General features: G+C 38.4%; 1 protein-coding gene across 1 annotated transcript; it reads right to left on the bottom strand.

Annotated features, from left to right (window-relative positions):
* Positions 1-8242: 8242 nt before the first annotated feature.
* Positions 8243-22121, bottom strand: SMPDL3A (sphingomyelin phosphodiesterase acid like 3A). The gene is made up of 8 exons (XM_085217386.1): positions 21827-22121; positions 19939-20152; positions 19306-19450; positions 16165-16261; positions 14849-15027; positions 13574-13754; positions 11450-11574; positions 8243-10265 (listed from the first exon to the last, which is right to left on the bottom strand). Exons 1-8 carry the CDS (start codon positions 21939-21941, stop codon positions 9954-9956), a joined length of 1368 nt encoding a protein of 455 aa, XP_085073512.1. The 5' UTR covers positions 21942-22121; the 3' UTR covers positions 8243-9953.

The raw sequence follows: 22121 nt of genomic DNA on the forward strand, positions 1-22121 counted from the left end.
GCAAGATGATGAAGAAAACAATTACTTCTAGGTGTTCTGTGTTGTTAGGATTCTAAAGACTCAGCAGTTTACAGCTCAATCTGATTTTACCTTACTGCCACTAGAGAAAGCCACCTTCCAGGCACGAGATCTGAAATCCTAACAATCTTCTTCAAGTGCTGCAGAAGTCAAGTGTTGACTTCAACACTTGAACTTTTAAATCCTGTTCTGGACTTTAAGTGGTGATCTGTGGTGATCCAAAACAACAGCATCTCTTATACCGCTTTCACCACCCCCAGTTTTTCACTGAGTTCTCTACTTACAAAGGTAAGAATTTCTTGAACTATGGTGTCTAACAACAAAAAACTTTAAGCAACATATAGAAAATATCTCCAGAGAGGAGGAAGATGAGGCTGCCAAGTGGCTTTGTTACTGTGCTTACAATCAGCCTCTGAACTGTAGCAATATTTCCTCTACAAAAACTAGCTACTTTTGATTCTGATGGTGTCTGAAGAGCAGCAGAACAAACAGAAGATCAGGAGAACATATTACATTCAGACAAACTACAAAAGCCTAGACTCTGCAACTTGTGAATCCTGTTTTTTTTCTGGTAAAATTTGCAAACCATTTTTAAAAAAGAAAAAAAGAAAGGAAACAAAGAAAAAAAAAAGTACATTAAAAAAAAAAAAAGTAAAGGCCTCCAGAGAAAAAATAAGGCATCTATCTATGCTCTGAATATGTGTTTGGTTGTTTTTGACAACAGTCGGTTCTACTGCCAAGGGAATAAACATTTCCAGTTGCAGAGAATAATCTGCACACTTCAGAAAGGCTGAAGGAAGAAGAGGCTTTTCATTCTGATGTGAGATGCTTGTTTTTGTACTTGTTTTGTATGTGGGACCCAAGCTTTCATGCTGATGTGGAAGTAAAATAGTTCTTTATGGAGTATTTTATAAAAGACTATCAATCATTCCAGTATGAGTCTGAATCAGAAGGGGAGCAAAGAAGGGGTCATGCACAAAAAGGTTGTGTTTCCAGCCTCGCAAGGAAAGGAGATTGAACTGTGGGAAAGCAGATTCACATTCATGCAGATCCTGAACTTGGCCTTACAGAGCAGATAAGTGCTGCTTGTGCCTGCAGCGTCTTCTCACTGAGGTCTACCACCTATAAAATAAATCCTGTAATGAAAGCAGATTACCTCATAATGCAGCCCTGGAAGGGGCCAATTCGTCTGATATCTCTTGCTTACAAATGTGCCGTGGGGTTACCATAGTTCAGGCAGCCTCATTAAAAGCAGTGCAAAACATGTAGAGCCTGAATGGAGATGAAATAAAAGCTCTATAGATGGCTCTTACACATAATCCATTTGTTACTATGCTTCTGGCAAACAAAGGACCACACTGTTTTTAGAACTGCTTTCTGCCAGGAGTGGGACAAATCCTTACATGATTCTAGTGAATATTTTACAATGCTCAACAAAATGAAGAGTGTGTCTTCTTCATAACGCTTCTGATTCATAACTGGAAGATGAATGGATGCAGAACAGAGAGAATAAGTGTAAAAAAGTGAGATTGGATAACTTTGCAGGGAAACAGAATTTTTTACTGATTCTGAATGCCTAAAGAGTTGCAATGGAAAAGAGATGGCTTTTCTCGTGATTTTATATGCTTTCTAGATAACATATATATAAGTTTAGTATATATTCTGTAAGCACTAAATTTAAATGATTTTGCATGTCAGTGAGTGACAAAGTCTTGATAAATTTGGACAGATACAAATAAGGATATTCTTGAAATGAAAATTGGCCAGATGCTGAAAACCACAATGGCAGGCACAGAATTAAGTGAGGAATTCAAAAAGCTCAAGTCCTGTCTAGTTAGACAATGAAAAGTTTAAAACAAAATCACTGTTTCTAATACATTCTTTTCTGTACACTTGGCATATATATGAAGGCTTTTTTCACCCTGTACAACGAATGGAAAACAGCTTGCAGTCCATGTGTTATTTGCCTTCTCATATGCAGGGCTGAATCACATAGATGCAGGACTCATCCTGACCTCACTGCAGTCATATCAATCCTATGCCTGTCAGCATAGGTCTCAGCCCACACAGCTCAACCCACTAGTGTTGGTTAATTCACATTTTTACCACATCTTCCTCACTTTCCAGAGTATCCAAGAGTACACTCTTCCCTCAAATGCATGGGGGGGAAAAAAACAAACACTTTCTATAGTCTAATTTCTAAAATCATGAGAAACACTCTTTGTGCTTTTGCTGACTGAGTGATGGGTTTTATACCTAAACAAAGGAAATGAGCAGAGATGATTCTTCAAGCTGAACACCCAATAAGCAATAAATCACACAGAACTAAACACTGCAGTTTAAGGATAGATGCTGTTCTGTCACCTCACCTACACACATACAAGGTGTTAGAAAAAATTATCACCTGAAAACAAACCTAAGAAGAGGGAATTCAGAGACAGCCAAAAAAAAATCTATCATGAGGTTTCATTCAGAAGGAGCATAATAGCACTCTTCAAAGTGCATCTGAAGCAACAGATTTTCCCCTCCCGTGGTCGTGATGTGCCTTACCTCAGCTTAGGAAAGGTCTCTTTCTAAAAGCCTTAGAGCTGTTTCAGGAGGGAAAGCAAAGCAAAAGAGACCAGTTAGGCAGTTAGGGGCCCCAAAAGGGAGTCAACATATCTGCAAAGGACATGGCATACTATGAGGCTCTGACTGTTATTTTGTCCCATGTAGTTGCTGCTTAGCATGGTCTGATGTAAAGACATGAGGACAGCACTAGGTCAGATATGCAAATTTCCGTGGGAAAACATCCCCTTCAAGGCATTGAGAAGCTCTGACATGTTTTCACATAAATCATTAGGTACGATGGGATCCTATTTTCCATCCCAATGGCACTCCAGAACATTGTGGGGGCTGAGGACCACCTGCCTTCCATGAACAAACAGTCACTTCTGCTTCCACCCGGCTGATCACACAACTGCTGTTGTGTATCATTATATGAAAATAGTAAGTATGATTAGAGTGTAGAAGTACTTTCTGTCTTCAGGCTTTTCTTGCTTGTGTAGCAGGGCAAATATTGACAATTAAGATACAAGAAGAGCAACATTAAAATTTGCTAATTATTCATTTTTCTGTACTCTAAATTCCAAGAAGTATTTGAACTGGCTGTTACTATCATAGGCAACTGGTATATTCAAGAATGCAAACTCCAGTGGGCTGGATTTCTGTTGCAACTGGGACAGCTTTTGGAACACTAGGCAAGTAAACGCAGATTGTTTTGATCGGTCAAAGCTTAACTGTTGGCATATCCTTAACTCCACTGAAAACACACATTGATTTGAATTGACTCTATGCAAAAAGAAACAAGTAATAGCAGAAATAATGACAAAAAAACATGGAGCCTTGGAGGATGAGCTTAAAACTTTGAGTAGAGAGCTGAGGAAACAAATGATGGCTATTTCATCAGCTGCTGAGAGCAGGGAGCCTGTGCTGCTGGAACGAGAGGAGGCACATTCAAGCCATGAGAGGGTCTCTAATACCCACAGCCCAAAGGAAACCATCAGATGTGTGCCCTACGGAGTGCACCAACCTGCTCTGCTCTCCCCTCTGCCCTGCCAGCTCTGCCTCCAACCTGCTCCCACTCCTCCTGCCTGGTGAGAGAACCCCTGAAGCCTCCCACTGCCACACATTGTGACTAACACACTGTGCTTCGCCCATCGGTTGCTATGATGGGAACACTCAACTCACACAAATATTTAGCAAGTTTTTAGCAAAAAATGCTCAGAATCACAGTGGATGGGATCATGGCAATGTAAGATTAATTCTTTGAAGAACAGAACCTACTCAGATCTGTCACAAGATAGTTGCTATGGTTTTTTGACACAGCTTAGCAGAAATTTGCTTTGGCTGCAGACTGGAGGAGGAGAGAAACACACACAAAAAAATACTGTAGAAAAGTCCTCTATTGTACACCAGCAACTATTCTGAGCAAAATCCTGTGCCTGTCCGGAATTTCAAGCTCTGTATAAATACTTTCAATTAGATTTAAAAAAAGAAAAGAAAAAAAGAGGAGACTTAAGAACAGACGGCTTGAAGCATGTCTTGTTAGCTATCAACAAAGTCTGTTAGAAATGTTGGAAGGTTTCATCTAGGTTGATGTAAAAACAACATGAAATATCCCCTCCTGTGAGGCTAAGTTAAATATTCTTTGCAGTGACTCAATTAAAGCTAGGTAAAATGCACGGTTCATTGCAATCAGCTGCAACATCAGAATCTTTTAGTGGGATATTTTAGCAAAGTCTCCTGCTTCTACTAGTTTTGAAATGTTTTGTGGCAGATGGCAGTTTTTGTAGGCGTAAAATATTCCAATGCAAGGGACAAACTCTGCCTCAAACGTCCAACAAATTAGGAATGAGCAGTTGGCCAGGAAAGGCTTTTCAGAACGTCTAAAAACAGGTGCTTCTCACTTTGTAAGGTGTAAGAAGCCACAGCAGTATGCAGAAGTTTTAAGGTTCCATCCCCATCTGGAAGAACTTTTCTGAATATATTTTGAGTGACACCACTACAGGCTTTTCTTATCACACCCACAAGAGGGAAGATCCTGCTAGACTGGAGAAGTTGCTAAGTTCATTGCTTATACAAGAACCTACAGAAACTGCTGTCGTTTAGCAGCCTTGGAAACATAAAAATCTGAAAGATGCAGAACACCTTGCCTCCCCAGAAGCACTGCATAAGAGTTGTCCATCTACAGCCAACAACCATCAAACCAGAATACCCAGACCCGGAGGCCCAACTTCCAACTCTTTTAATTTGGGTTTGTATGTTTAAGTCAGATAGTATTGTATTGACATGACACAAATCAATGCAATGTAGGCAAACATCCCAGGTAGCTTGGAAGATTTCACCTGCATAACACAGCAGCAGAGCTCTGTTACTTCATAAATCCAGTCTACAAGAAGAATTATTTCAGAATAAGCACATGGCTGATAATTACTACTGTTTCCCAAATCTGCTAATTGAGGTAGGACTGCATTATGTCCCACAAATATTTTGACCATTTCTTGAAAACCTGTTCCCAAATCTCAATTAAGACTATTCGATATTTTATTAATTAATTCATAATTAACCTCAGTAGTCCAAAGTCAGTTGTTATCAGATGATCATCCAGCCCACAAGAACCATCAGAAATCATAAATTACATAGGATGAAAGAACTGCCTGAATGCAAACATTGGCATGTATTTTGTTGGACAAGCAAGATGTTTAACTGTTTATTAAGTGGAAGAAGTTCTTGAAAATTGCTTCACACTTCCCAGCTGAAAATGTTGTGTCACTATCAGATTTTTTCATATTAATGCAATTGTTCTAAAGCAAATTTTAATTTAGAAAGGTATGTTCCAGGGTAGGAGGAGAAAGCACACTTGGCACCATGACAGATGCAGAGCAAGTGCTGAGGAAAAGGTAGCAGGCTCATGTGCAAATATCCACTTTGCATATCTCCCTGCCTAAAACCTCAGCAAGGTCTTGGTTTTATTCCAGTGCAACATAGTGAAGTCTCAGGATGATTTTTCAGGACAGGAAAAAATCCAGCTCCACAGAAATTTTTCTAGCTTAAATATTCCTGATGTGTGAGTGGTTGCTTTAAAATCTAACTCAGAGTTTTACGGGGTATGAGAACAGTGTGCTAATTTTCTTTTACCCTCTGCGCATTAGAAGACATGATGAAGGAATATTTCAGCAATTATCTGTAACACATTTAACAGTTAGGTTCAGATCACTAGATTAAAATAAAGAATAATTGAAGGATTTTTTCAGGTGCTTTTTAAATATATGTCTACAATTGAATGCAATGTAAATTGCACTTGAAAATCTGTAATTTGGCTACATTTATAAGCACGTGTTTAACATCATCAGTGCTCCTCCCACTGCTTCACTGAGTGCTTTGGATTGTAGCTTGCCATATTTCCACTGGTTTTACTTTCAGTGTCCTTGCTTTTAAGCAGCTCCCTCATTGTGATTTCAGTCAGACATCTTCTGCACCTTCTGTCCTGTTGGTGACTCCTCTTACATCTGCAAGGACAGCTCTGAGAAACACAAACTGCTTGTTCACAGGATCTGATGTAAGTTATCCAGTAACACTGGAAATGTTCATTTAGCAAACTGCCTTTGCCACTCCCACAATTATCAAAAACTAATTAAATGTGTGATGGTTAACATTTTTGGTTAATTTTTTGTCCATGTGTTTTCGTTGAATTTCTGTAGCTATGATAGTTCACATCAATACGAAAACAACATTAATGTCACCAGTAACTAACAAAACTGGGCAGAATTCCCAGGTAGGATTTTCCTCCATCAGAACAAGAAAGCTGGAGCTGACAGATGACAAGTGAAATTACAGCAATTCTTTTTTTTTTTCCCCTGAAAGCTGTAGCACTAAGCAGATAAAAAAAAAAAAAAAAAAAAAAAAAAGTCTCCCTCCAGTTTTTGGGAAGTAAGGAAGGAAAGCAGCTAGTCTTTTCTAGACACTTACAGTCTTGTTCTTCATGAACATCGGCACAGTTCCTCTTCATTGTGCATCAGGGATTTCCCAGTGGTTTCATTCTTAGACAAATGTGACAACCCACCCTCTTGAAATGTCTGCTTCCACAAAGAGAACTTACATGACTGCTAAACTAGATACTCATCCTTAAAGATTCTGTGTGTTCATCAATTGCCCACACAGAAAATACATTACAGGAAACTAGGAGTACCTCATTACCTATTTCTGTCTTCAGGCCACTCAAGTTCAACACCACTTCCACTAACACACACTGCCTATCTCCTCCAGTCATCTCTTCAAGCTCACAAGTGGAAAACAATAGAAATGATGAGACAGCAGTCAGTTCCCCAACCTAAATCAATTAATAGTGACCTTAGGGCGTACCTTCCTTTTAGTTTGAATCAAAAGCACACCTCTTATCTGAGTTTAATGATCATTCCCACTTACTGTGCTTTCATTCAGGCTGTAGAGTGCTCTTGGAGAGTGGTCTTTCAAATGCAGTGCAGACAGTGGGTGCACTTCAAGAGTGTCCTGTAACTGCAAACAGGATCTGCTGCAGTGGAATCAGCTTCTCAGAACCAACTCTCTCGTTAAAGGAAGTGCTCCTATTAGGCAGTGGTACCTTTTAAGGTAGACATAAGCTCAGGCACTTAATTCCAGGAGAGAAGTAAAGCACAAAAACTAATTGGAAGGAAATCTTTTGTTTCCATCACTTGCTTTACTCCTGGCTAGTTGAGCTAGCCTCCGGAGATCCCTTCTGTAGGCTCCAGTTATTCTCAGGTTATCAGCTGAGACCTGCACCTACCTCAGGGTTCAGGCTCCCCTTAAGTGACATGGCCTCTAGGAACCTGAAATCATTTAATACCCAGGAAGAAACAAGCAACGTGGCAGTACTGCTGCAAAAGAAATAATTAGCAGGTAAGTCTTAGAATATTTGAGAAATAAAACTCCCTTTCAATACATCTCAAACTGTATAGATATATGCAAAGTTTTCTACTCCACTAGGTGGTGTGATTTGTCTTTCTGTCATATGTAGCCTTAAAAATCTTCCTCCGAGTCGTTCATTGAAGATGGGGCCACAAAATATCATCTGAAATGTGAAATATCATGTGAAATGTTGCCTGTGGGAGTCAGAAGCTTTATCATGTCATTCCTTTTTGATGTTTAATTGTTATGATTCCACACACAAAAATAAATAAATAAATAAATAAATAAATAAATAAATCTGCTGTCAGGAAAGGATAACTTACTTCTAAAATATTTTTAGATTCATAGAGGAATACAGCATGAACCTGAAATAAAAAATATCACCTTCTATTTCATCTTCCATACAGGTGACTTTTAAGTTTATATGATCTATCTTAGGATTTTTTCAGTGTAAAATTCTTAGCAGGTCTTAGTTCTTTGTATTTTATTTCTGATTTACAAGTTGATGCAGTCAAACTATTCCTGGATCCTTCTTGGCCAGTTCAGTTTGCACTTTGCATGAGTGGTTACATATAGGAGAAGCAGAGAATGCCAGCCTGCCTAACAGGATGCATCTTGGTGGACATACCCTCAACTCTTTGAGGGATATATCCTTCTGGCTGAAACAACTTCCTTGGCTGATGCCATACCAACTATTGGCTCCAATTAAAGCTTCAGCTAAAGTTCAGATAAATTCAGATTGTATGTCTTTAAAAAAAAAAAAAAAACTCAAGCGTAGTTTGGTATTTAGACATTTAAGACATTTATTTGTTCATGCTCACTAAATAGTAACACATACAAAAAAATCTAGGAAGCAAGAATCAAACAGATCATTAACAGCATCCAAGAGCTCCATAGCTACTAATCTGCTACATAGTTCAAGTCTTTCCCTAAGATTCAGCAACAGATGAAGGATATAACTAGGTAATTCTTATTGCACGTTTCTAGGATGGCTTGTAGTTGGTTGGGGTTTTTTTGGTGTGGGTTAGGTTTGGGTTTTTTTTGTTTTATTTTTTTGGTAGCATTAAGTTTAAACAGAAGTCAGAAAAAAAATCAAAACAAAGCAAAAAGCCCAGAACAGTGAAAGAGACAGTAGTCCAAAGCACAAAACTGAATTGAATAAAACCCATCTGACAAACTGGAGAAACTTCAGCTGTCCTATTATTGCCTGCATACTATCCACCCATAACTTTGCTTGCCCTTGGAGAAATGACACTGGTAACAGAACTATTTTTTAATGAACATAACCATGAGAAACTCAACCAAGAAACATTCAACATAGAGGGAATAATGACTTTTTACCACTGAAATTTTTCTGTACTTCCTCACACAGTCTGCAGAAAATTCCTGTTAAGTCGCCGTTCTTGGTTACATACTTAGAAAAACTGTCTTTTTAATATTATCATCTTGCACACACAATCACTGTAAATTGATACATATGATCAACACTTCACATTAAGAATTAGAGTGCTCTTGGAAAAAATAAACCTGAGAAACCCAAGAAATATGACAAGTATGTGTTTACATGTACTGGACATAGTATGTACATGCTTTGTCTAATGACTGTTATTGATTTAAACCTAATTCACAGTGTACCGCGAAATCTTATAGCAGTTGACTGCTTGAGAGCAATACTAATACACATAACCCTATTACAGCGTATGGGGCTGCTGAATCACGGCCTGAACCTTTGATTGATCACCTGAGGCGAGCAATGAATCAGCCATGGGAGCACAGGTGAAGGCAATTCACCTGTGCTGCAGGAAGGGGTGGAGCCTGGCTCCACCTCTCCTAGACCCATTTAAGAGCTGACTGCCAGTGGGGAAGGATCTCTCTGGAGATCTGCTCTATCAGGAGTTCATCTTGCGAGCCCAGGACAGGGTGAGTGACTTTCTCTCATTTCCTCCAATATAAATTATATTAGCCAAGCTCCTGGAGATATATATAGATATATATCTCCATTGATTAAACATAGGAAAGAGGCACTTGGTGCTGGACATTTATTCTGAAGTTACACTAGGCATTTTCACTTTACAGTTTTGTGATCCATTAAGTCACACTGATGCTGACATTACAACATGCCTCTAAACAGAGCTGGATTTAACAGCGTAAGAGAGAAAAGGAAACTTGGCACAGGGACATGAAGATGCCTAATACTGGCATCATATCAACAAGGTAACTGCACTCTAGTCTCAGCTTACGGAAGGCACAAGACACTTGAAACAACAGCCAAATATCTGCCCACTGTTACACAGCCAATAAACTTTCATTTGGATATGGAAGGAAAACGTGATTACAAGAAGGAAGATCTAGGGAGATTTATTACTCCCATGAAATTCGGAGAAGTCCCACAGGTTCCACGCCAGTGCATCAGAGCTTGAGTGAGAAGATGAGTGCATTCTTTAAATCAAAGGCTCTGGTTAACTTTAGCATAAACTGCATTGGAGATTTCATCTCCATGCTTCTTCCCGATTGATACAATCTGTGTATGAGGAATAATCCAGATATTGGATTGCACATATTTGGCAGGTCTTGCATCCCTCTTCACAGACAATGGTTTTGTTATAACTCACAATGAAGTTATTGTAATACTGCTCAAACAATGTGCTATGTGGCACAGACAACTGCTTGGCCATTTCATACAAACTTTCTGGCTTCAAGTCTTCAATGCCGTAAGCTTTAGTCAAGATGTATTCTAATTTCCAGTTTGATTCATTTTTCTTGTTGGCATCTCTGAGGTCCAAGTAAAACTGCCAAAGATCCTACAGTTAAAAAAAGAAGAAAAAAAAAAAGGCACGGCTGTATTGCTTTCTTCCCTGCTTCATTAAGTCTCTAGAGTGATATATTGATTAGGAAGCTGTCACTCCTTATTATTTACAACTGAATAGAAGGTCACGTCCCACCCCAAGAGCTGGGCTTACACCCAAAGCTGGTACATGCAGTGTGGCAATCGTGGGGGGATGGGGAGAAGAAAAAAAGGAACACAAAAGGAAACAGTGGCACTGTTAGAAGTCTTTCCTGTCCAAACTGTAAACCAAATGCCACTTTGCTTGCGTCTGGTTTGGGACTGGGGCAACAAGGTGAAACACAGAACTCTTTTTTTTTTTTTCTCTATGGGTACTGCTTGAACAGCAAAATGGAGAGAAAAATAGTGGCCCAGGGAGAATTCAGGGAAAAAGAAAAAGAAATGATGAATATATATAGGAATGAAATCTGCGCAAGAAAGGAGCAATCCATATTAGCACAGATCTCCAGAGGAAATCCCCAGTTTCAGTCAAGCCCCAGGATGCATTGTTACTGAACTCAGCAAGGGCAAGATTTTACCCTGAATTACCCAGAAAACATCTAAGTTAGTTAGAGCCAAAACAGCTTTATAGGATTCAATTTCTCTCCAAAAAAAAAAAAAAACAAATAAGACTACAGAAGTATCCTAATTTGTCTCTTTCTAAATTTCCTTACAATTTCCTATTAAAAGTAGAAACATTATTTAGAAAGCTACATCATTACAAAAGGCATCACATGGCTAAAAGTGTTATTTTCTTCATCTGCAGTTCTACAACCCCTGGAAGCATTTCATGGATTGCCTCCCAAAGCTCAGGCAGTCTCCAGCAAAGATTGGTATGTAAAGGAGCCCAGGATTTAGGTGAGCTTTCACTATTGCTCCTTGCAGTTTGAGGATTCTGCTCAGAAATTTATCATTTTTGCTTCCATATTGTAAGATATTCATAGAGAACAGGAAGTACTGAGTAGTCTTACAGATAGAGACAGACTGATGAAATTGTCTTTCAGATTTCATTTTCTTATCCCAAGAAGAAAAACAATGGTATGCATCTAAGTTCCAACGATTACCATAATACTACAAAGGCTGACATCCTGCTGTAATTTGTAATGACAATGTACTTAAGTATTTCAAAAGCCTTAAGCATGTTTTAAAACCCTTACTTACCAGCAAGCTATAATTAAGGAGATCATACTGATACAATCTGACACCTGGGTTATTGGACTCCATTTGCCATACATTCTTCACTGGGGTTACAGCAGGTGCCACAAACAAGGAATTTACTGGCTTTTCTGCAGGAAAAGGAAAGATGAGGAAACAGTTACCCTTCAGTCATTTACTTTTTAAATAATGTTTTTGGGGAAAACCAGTACAGCAAGAACTACAGTTACTGACTTAGGTACATCACTTTTTTTTTTTTAAACCCTGGATTAGCTGCACCACTGTGAACTCCTGTACTTCCACTGGGTAGACCAAAAAAAATAATGGGTAAATTACCACAGCCCACATTCCACTGCATATCAGTTAAGTTTATCTATACTAGAGGCTTCCCACCAATTCAACTACCTAAGTGCTAAATGATCTTGCCTACAATTAAGGTCTCTTTATTTTGCATACTTCTACTGAAGAAATATTCTGAACTTTGAATCTTCATGTTGTACTTTACATGTTGCTTTTTGTACTTTTTCTTCATGTAGTTATAATATTATTAGAAACATTAAGATATCATAAATTGATATCTTCACACATCTAGACTAGCCCAGAACCTAGGATGTGAACACTTCAGAGCAACTGAAACATGAGGGTGTGCAAAGGCTTCAATAAATAGAATATGTGGCAAGGATATTTTGAGGTTCCCTATGGAAGGAGAAAAAAAAAAAAAACACCTTAACTACTCCTTTCTGACACCACAACAGTGAAATCGCAAGGCCAGAAGCTTTGAAAGTTAGGAAATCAGCATATACTTCTAGGAGAGATAGAACTGAACTCTGTATCTCAGCACATTGATGTTGGCATCAATCAGTATGATGTGAACTTTGAATTCTCTGAAATTCTGTCTAAAAGAAAAATGATATCAATAAAAGAGAGCCCAAAACAGTACAAATAAACATGAGCTGCATTTAGCTGCACTAATGTTCACTGTTTGAATTGTCAAAAAATGCAAAATTATTAAAATCTGCTACTTGCATATGAAAATTTTTATAAGTTCTGTATTTCTTGAGTGAAATTTGCAGTACAGGTGTTGATTTTATGCACAAATAGGACAAGGTCCAAAAATATGTGGGTATATGTCTGCCTTGAAAAACCACTTAAACATACTATTTCTTTCACTTGGATTGGATTCCTTTTTACTTGGCATTAATTCCATGATAATTGCATGCAAAAAGGTAAACTCGAGTACGATGTATCTTGGCAGCTGTCTAGATCTCTTTGAGTAAACCTATCACTGTATATGGATGGTTGGACTAATGATCTTAGAGGTCTTTTCCAACATTAATGATTCTATCATCCCAGTCATTATTTCAGGCACTACTTTTAGGAGTTCAGATAAAGCAGAAAAACAAAGAGCCAGTTAATATTTGAGTATTTTACATAAACTAAAGTAGTGGACCACTCACTATGGTATATACAAATATCTATTTCACTAGCTAATTGTTAGAGAGATTGAGCTAAAGATGTAAGAGTACATACACATACATGATTAAATTAAAGGATTTCAAAGCAATAAATGAAATTTTCAAATCTGGGTGCTTTTTATGAAGGGAAATTAGCTGATCTAAGAGATGCAACAAGCAGAGACTTTTCTTCCCCTGCCTCCTGCTTACCCTTATCTTAATTAACTTCAAAGCAGCAGGGAACTCAGCAGAGAGGCACAGTAATGATGCAGGAAACATAAGAACACAGAGTATGTCTAGTTGGCCTGAGAACATTCTCTTTGACACATTACACAATAGCAACTAGCTAGTACAATTTGCCCCTGTCACTGAGAAAGTAGAGAGCTAAGACTAGAAATTCTTGTCTAGGCATAAGCATTCATTAAAAAAAAAAAAATAGGAAGCTTGCAGAGTCTCTTCTGATTTCAGCAAAAAAAAAAGAAGTCTGTCTTGCAAGGTTTCCTTTGGGAAAAAAAATTTTAAGTGTGCAAGACTTGAATTCTTGTAAAAAAAAAAATAGCAGAATTTCCCAATTTCCATTTATAGTAGAGTCTGACTGATAACACTATGCAAGAAAATATATTAATTTGCTTTTAACCAAAAAGAAAAAGATGAAGGATTCAACAAACATCACTACCTTCTTCATCCAGGAGGACCATGATACTATCCCTATGTGTGTGTCCAAAAAATTGGCCAGCAATAACACTACTGTATTTGCGAAAAATTTTTACCAGTCTCTCATTGTAATATTCTCTGATAGCTGTAGTATTCCTTGCAAACGGCAAGTATCCTATTGGTACGTGTCCTATTACATATACCTAAGGAATTAGATGGAGAAAGCACAATTAGCATCTTCCTTCAAAACTCACATTTTTAGCTGTAACTTAGCATTATTATAAAACTGCGTTAATCACTGTTATCTCTGACATGGCATTCTGGAAGCTGGAAATCACAACAGTTTTGTTAGACAAAATACAAACTCCAAGGAAGTTCAAGTTTGTAATGAGAAAAGTATTATTTTCTTCATGAATTCAGTGTATCTTTGAAAAGTTCTGTTAAGTCTATGCATGATTGTAGCGCAGAGAAATACATTAATTATGTCAAATGAAAAAAAAATAAGTTATTACAGCAAGAGTTATGACTTGACATTTCAAGAGGATAATAAGAAAATGTTATGTTAGAATATTATAGAGCCTGCATGCTCTGACATTCACCAGAACATAAGAGCTAGTTAAAATCCGTCTTGGACTGAAAATGGATTTCTACTCTCTCTTTTGTATTATAATGTTTAAAAAACATTGTTGTTAATAAAAAGATCTGTAAACACGTTTCAAATTAAACACCTTTCCTGGTCAGCTAACAATCCAATCCCCACATCAGTCAATTAAAGTGAGCCAACATTTTATAACCTCATTTTAAGAACTGAGCATTACAAGGCAGTTAATTATTAACGCTCAGACTGTAGCAATTGCTACAGCTTGACTAAGTTTTGTGGTTAATAAAATCTTTTTTCTTTATATTCATAATTACATAAAAATGTAAAATATACTAATTTTTGTCTCAGACCAAGAGTGTATATTTTAAAATTAAAGGCTGTGAATAAAAAGATTCAGAAGCAAAAATGAAAATATTTTCATTCTGGTTCCTAAAGAATGGTACGTAGTAGGTAAGAAAAGGTATTTTACTGCATAATTTCAGAAAGGGTATTCAATTATTTTATTGATAATTGCAGTATGTACACAGTACAAATATTCAAGGAAGAACTATTACTACATTCACATGAAACTTCAGTTTTTGCATTGTCTTTGGTAACATTAATAATGTTTATATTTTCACTGTCTCTTTTTTTTTTTAAAAAAAATTGTCAAAGTTTAAACAAACCATGCCAGTGGGTTCTGTTCATGGCCCCTACCTTTTCCTTCTTTTGTGAAGAGGCTTCTAGTATTCCTTCCAGCCAGGCCAACTGGTTGGCTGGGTCTGTGATATTCACAGTCACATGATTTGGGCTGTAATACAAATTTGTGTTCAAACTGATTATCCTGAGTGGTTCAGAGCTCACATTTGATTCAAACAGTTGTGTGTAAAAGCCACCTGTGAAAATAAGATCAACATAATCTGAAGAAAAAAAAAGTTTCAAAGAACTGAAAAAAAAATCTAACCTTCTTCATTCTACTAACATTGAACACGTCACATTTAGCCAAGCTATGTACCACCACCAGAACATCTTAAGAATCTGTTTTCACCAACATTTTAGTAGGAAAAGTTGACACTTTGTTTTATGATTTTTTTTCCCTGTAACTGAGCTGTGTTTGAGCTTTCGTATGCATTTATCCAGTTCACATTTCTTTCATAGACAGAGATGCCGTAGTTGCTAAAAGTACACATTCCCTAAAATACTGCAAGCACGCAGGTTCCTCATTCCTCTTGGAAGAACTGTTTGAGTTTAGTAGCCTTGTACTTTGAAAGTCTGTTAACTTTAGACTGGCTCCTAAAATCCTCCATAGCATACAGAACATCAATGAGTGTAATTTCATAGTTCACCAGACTCCAGAGAAGCAATGACAAAACAGCTGTAACACTATAAGATTTGCCTGGTTCAGTTTTACTTTTCTATTAGAATTCTTAATTCCATTCTTACCCAGAGGACACAAAACACAAATTAAAATTCCAAATCCATATTTTCTGGGATGGAAATTGAGTTGAATCTTTTAGTCCTTTGCTAAATGAAAATCATAATAAGGATATAAATAGCTTCCCAGTTTAGGAAGCTGAATACAAACACAATGGAATTAACAATGTAAGAAAGACTATGTGCTGTTACTAATTTAAGAAATACACAGTTACAAACTTACTCTGAAAAACATGTAATATCAAAACAGACAGCATTTAATCAATTTCTGTAAAACCAAATTTAACTCTTCTTGCGCATCTAAAAAGTTATTTTTATTATGAAATCCTGAAGGTAGCTTCACAAGTATTTGTGCAAAGCCAATAAAACTGCACTTGTTACAAAAAGCAGTAGTAATTACTACTGTATCAGAGGAGAACAAATGTACCCTGAAGATAAATGATGACATACAAAAAGATAAATAACTTCTTCCAGAAAAAGCATTATCAATTCATTGAACTGATTCAACCTGCGCGACTTACCTGAGCAAAAGGGGCAAATCTGTAGGATTATTAGTTCTCTAAGCTTTAGCCTTACAATATATTACTGATGTGCTTTACCTTTTCTGAAGGTGCTGATGGCTTCATCAGTTAGCCAAGGCTTCCAGAAATCTGCTACAGCATTGTAAACTTCACTGGTGGTTACAGGAAGCTGATCCTGTGAGACAGTAGAACCTTCCTAAGTGCTGTCATTCAGCCATATGTATAAAAACAAAACCAACATCCCACCTGACTTTTCTGAAAACACAAGTGTAACCAGTCATCACCAGGAAGAACCTAAGAAAGAAAAAAAGAACTTCTCTCCATCCAGTAATGCTGATCAAGAACAAACATCTGAACTTATTCAGAACTGACAGCATGGTCTACATTTCTTGAATGTTAATGCACTGATAAACTAATGGCAGAAATATTTCAAGCCTTAGGAGCACACCTAAGTGGAAAACAATACATTCTGCAAAGCTATAAACAGATTTACAGTTCATTTGCCTTTTGAAAATACAGTCTCTTGAAGGAGAACCTTGAACTCAAGTTTATTATATAGAAGATTATTCTTTCATGCAACTTGGGATTCATAGCAGCTCCCCAAAATTCCACTAAGGTGCTAAGAAATATTTTGATGAAATTTGCCAATATATCTTTGACTTCATATAGTTCTGATGACAAAGCATTTAAAATATAAGTTTTTAGTCTTTTCTCCCACCTGCTCTAACAAGGACTGTAATACTTTTCAGTCTAAGCCAAATAATGCCCAATTACTGCAGCCTACAGACTGCCACGCTCACATCTGAGTCCAACAAGATGATTCCAGCTTATCCTTGTCTTTCCTAAGATAGCTGCTTGGATGCTTAATGCTAGAAGAAAAAAAATCAGGGGTCAAAGAATAGGAACACTCTTACAGTATATGTTTTCTTAAGCTTAAAATTTGACCTAAGATCTTTGAAACTAAACATACTTTATTAGAGGCTTAGGCAATAAGTCTCAGACTAGAAGTGGTGCAATCAGGAGTCTGTTCAGACGTGTTGCCTGCAATGCATAGATATTAGTTACTAAGAAAGCTTTGCGCCACACCAGTTCAGCCAGAGTTAAGTCACTAACAGACATAGCAAAGTCTGATTTTAGATAACAGGCCAAATTATGGCCTGAAAGTGGTTTAGTCTCAAGCTCTAAAAGGCAAACCAGCGTTCTGTGAACACTCAGATCAAGCAGCAGTTAGGGCACTTGTAAGCAGGGGCAAGAATGTGAAACAAAGCGAGCCTATGCAGAAAAATGAAGGTCACAATACACAACTGGAAAGGTATTCCAGTACCTGATTAACTTGACTACTACTTTTAATAAGGTTCTGCAAGAAAAATCATCCAAGATCATGAAATTGTTATGATGGATAGGTCAGAACATAAAAGAAAGCAATAAAGTTCTCTGGTGCACAATAAGCAAACAGCCTTCACAGACACCCTGGAACAGTCTATGGCAAGTGGTTTGCTCCATATGGCTTCCAGTCTTCAGCACATCTTCCCAAGCATATCCACAAGAAAAACAGAAACATCTTCAAAAGCAAAAAGAGTCCAACAACCTCATAGTGGGGAATTTCTAAACCCACAGTCTTTCTCCAACAGTGATAGAACAGAATGCCAGTTCTGCACATTAGAAAACTGTGACATTTCAAACAAAGCAACACAGAAATACTCGTGTGTTTTAGCACAGAGAAAATACAACAGTATTCCCAATGAGCAGCCTGTTTCAAAATGCTATTTGGTGTCCAGTTGCCCCTGCTGACAATATCTTTTCCACCTTCAAACACAATTTCATAAACAAGCTCTCATCTGTCAAAAAAGTCACTAGACTCAAAATTGAAGTCTGCCATGTGGATTTACTTCATTCTTTGTCTGAAAGCTTACTGTACACAGCTTTTTCCCTCTATACCAAAGGAGAATGCTGAAGGACAACTCTCTGCAGACACACAAATAAATAAATAAATAAATAAATAGATAAATAGATAGATAGATAGATAGATAGATAGATAGATAAATAAATAAGCAAGCAAGCAAGCAAGCAGACAAATAGATATAAGTCTCTGGTGAACCAACCTGATCTCCTGTTACTGCAAATGACAAAGTCAAGCTATACTAAAAGCATCAGAACACAAAAGACTGAAGTCCTGTCTTCATCTGGGCACCTACAACTCCAAGCTACGCTACATGATTAGCTCTGATTTTCTTCCTCATACTACTTATTCCCTTCTCCAAGCATTTCTATTACTCCCAGATTTGGGAACCACTAACTCCAGACAATGATACTAGTATACCAAAATCATTTAGTGTAGCAAATATCCCATTACAGGCCTAATGAATAGCACAGAAGGCTGGAATAAATGTCTTTATAAATTATTTTAGTTGACCTGCTCAATGTCCCTTCCGATCCTCTCAGATCCAATGACTGAATTTGTTTCTCAGTCCTGAGCATTGCCAGATCAACTTGCACTAGGACAAATGAAGCAACTGTTTATTTTTGAGCTGTGCCAAGAACAATATCCATACAACACTGAAAGCAAAGAAGCACTGTTCTCAGCTGCAGTGGCCCACATAACCAGCAAATTGTCAATGGGAATATTTCTAACTGTTGAATAAGGAAAGAAAAAAAAAAAAAAAAGATATTTTAATAACAGTGTCAAAACTATGGGTACACTGCAAAAACTCTTCCAACAGTCTCTGATTAAAAAAATAAGCCAATGATGTACATAGATAGATTTCCAGTAGGTGTTTCATTATGCCTTGAATCCTACCACATGCTGCCATACGCACTGAGGATGCATCTCTGTCAGATTGTTATGGTACACACTTGCCTGACTTACACAGCAAAGAAAAATGAGAGTGTAAATGAAACACATTGATAAGACCTGGTTGTTCTAAGCCATGAAGAATGATTAGTACCAAATTTGCATCACCTCAGGCAACGCACAGATTTTACCTGACACAAGCATTTGTTTGGGTAATTTAACACATATATGTTTACTTTGTATTCTTGATTGGAATTACTGATAATTTTAAATGCTAATTGGAGAACTGCACGATCTATTTCCAGAATAATAGTTACACATATTCCACTGCTGTTTTTTGTTTGTTTGTTTGTTTTTTTAAACTTGCCCTCTGGAGAACTATGAACAAGTTCAGTATGGTACATAAACAAGTTTCTCATTTGCTCTACCTGTGGCCAGTAATCATGATTTCCCAAGGCTGGAAAAACCTGAAGATCTGGAAAGAAACTATGAATTGTAGAACTCATATTGCCAATGATATTAATGACCAACTTTGTGGAGAGTTCTTCTACTGGAACATGAGGAGGGCTATCTCTGAAAAAAGAGAAAATTTTATGAATAAAGAATTTAAGATTAGAAGTTGTAAGCTGTAACACTATTGATTCTAGTTATCTCTCACAGAATCCAACAAAGGGCATCTTCTAAAAAAAAGAATCCACTTCATATTTGATGCCCTTAAGACTTAGAAAATCCAGTGCATTCCATGACAATTCATTCCAGTCATTTATTTCTCTGATCTTTTTTACACTTTAGTTTTTGTCACTTCCCACCCTTCTTTCACAACTTCTCTTAATTTGCATTAACAGTCATGTTCTAGACGTCCCAACAAACAATATCTGCAAATGATTACAGAGATTAAGATCTGTTCCTTAGGCCTTATAATACTCAATCATTCACTCACTAGCCATTCAGACAAGAAAACAGACTCTAGAAAGTAGTATTTTTTAGATACTAAAATGAGATGTGCTGGTGCAAATTCAAATTTGTGAAATATTGCTCCGTAGAGTGACTTGAATACTTACCCTGTCCAAATCATGAATGAAGCCTGCTGTTTTGAATCCTTCATGAATGTAAATGCTGACAAAATAAGTTCATAAGGAGAATCACATAAAAAGTCTCCAAAAGGGCCTGGGTTAGAGGCATTGGCTCCTTTGGAAGACGAACAAACTTTGGTGCGATCAGGAGTGATGTGGTAAGTTGGATCTAAGTGCAGATCAGATATATGCCAGAACTGCCCTGTTTTCAGAAAACAAAAGTTAAATAAAATGCATTATTTCCAACAGGCTTTCAAGAATACCATTCCTTATGTAGCCTGGAAAAAAAAAAAAAAAAAAAAAAAAAAAGTACTTATTAGCTGAATCTAAAGCTCACCAGAAATTGCTGACATTGATTTCTGAAAAATGCAAGTCTTTTTCTTTAAAAAAAAGTAGTAGTTTTGTGGCTTTACAATTACAACTTGCAGATGTGAACAGGATACACATGGGTAACTCAAAGTTTGCTCCAGTTTTTCTACTGCCATTTCTCTTTGAAGTTTTGGAGAATTAATTTAAAACAAATTGCTAATTTTCCTGTCTGATTAGTGCGTGTGAGAGATGCATTCCTGGCGTGAGTCCTTCATACCATCTGCTTAGAAAAAATGGAAACAGAAGCACAGGTTTAAGCAATTCAGCAGAAAAAAAAAAATGGAGGTTGGTATGGGCTGGTATATGAAGCCCTTCAGTTATAGTAATCTGGAAACTCGATAGTTGAGGAAGTGATAGAGAGCAGAAGAAGTGATAGAGGGACTTCTGAATTACACCAATTAAAAAGTGAGGGAGTTGTAATCTTAATTATTTTCCTAGATCTTGCCTGGCTTGAAGTTACTATAGAGTATAACAATTTAGAAAAAAATAGCAGGGAACAGCACGAGTGCAAGGATTTCTAAGCACTCTTTCTCCCCAGCTGCCAACAGACTGGGCTCCTTATCAGAAAGCCCTTCTACTCAGTACTGTCCAGGCTGACATTCTCAGCCACTGCAGCTTAGCACCACGTGTGAAGGAAAAAAAAAAAAAAAAAGAAAAAAGAAAAAGCACTAAGATGTGTGGCAATATGTTGAATATGATGAACTATGCTTGTGTGAAACTGCCAGCCTTTACATTCAGTGAAATATATGAATATTTTCTTTCTGTCAGTTTCAAAGCATTTGGAAAAGGAACGTGTATCCGGGTTACCTGCTGTGAAACTGGGACTGCCACCAATTGATTTCCCCAGGGTCACATTCTCAGTCAGTGACAGAGCAGGCAGCACATGAGCTGACCCCGTGGAGTTTTGTTTCAGTTATCTCTGAGATCCACAACACCACGAGAGACACAGAAACACGTGAACATGGCTCCGCATTGGTTTGTGATGTCTGTGGGCCACAGGAACTGAAAGTCCCGTGGAAGCAATGCCAAAGCACTCACCTGTGTCTGTCACCGTGCTGGAGTCAGGCCGATCAAAGCATATTTGCCGGCTGACAGCACAGACGCACAGCCAGTGTTTGCAGTGCACACACCGCCGGCAGGGCAGGGCTCACCTCACCTACCCGCCACTGCCTGGAGTGCCAGGTACCCTGGTAGCTACATAAAGGCCCCATTTAACCCTCCCGTAACCTGAACGGCACCGTAATTACGTATTTAAAACTGACTCGATATTGCAGCTAGTTAGATATAGAAGTGCAGCTGGCTATATTTGGTAAAGCCACGAAGAGAGGCACAAAACGACGCTCGACTTCGGACGGGGCAGGAGGCGAGGGCCGGCCCCGCTCCTACAGGCGGCAGCCGAGCTCCCCGCGCTCCGACCGGGCCGGGTACCGGTCAGCAGGGACGGGGCCACCCCTCACCCACAGCCCTCCGCCGCCCGCTTCGGCCGCTGCCCTCCAGGCGGACTCACCCACAGCGGAGCGGGGCCCCGGGCCGGCCGGTGCCGCCGCGGCAGCTCGCAGCGCAGAACAGAGCAGCACTAGGCCGAGGGCCAGGCGGGCAGCGCGTCCCCCCGGCGGCTCCATGTCGGCTGTACCGAGAGCGCCCTAGAGGAGGAAAGGGGTGAGCCCGGGACGGCTCGGGCAAGCCTTAACCTTTCGCAACCTGGCCGGGGCCGCCGGAAGCCGCCGCGGCGCTCCGCCCCGGTGCGAGCGGCGCCCGAAGCTGGGCTGCCTCCTCGGTGCCGGGGGATCGCTATGACGTCC

The sequence above is a fragment of the Meleagris gallopavo genome, chromosome 2 (genome assembly GCF_905368555.1).
Source record: "Meleagris gallopavo chromosome 2, MGAL_WU_HG_1.1, whole genome shotgun sequence".
In the NCBI taxonomy this organism is placed as follows: Eukaryota; Metazoa; Chordata; class Aves; order Galliformes; family Phasianidae; genus Meleagris; species Meleagris gallopavo.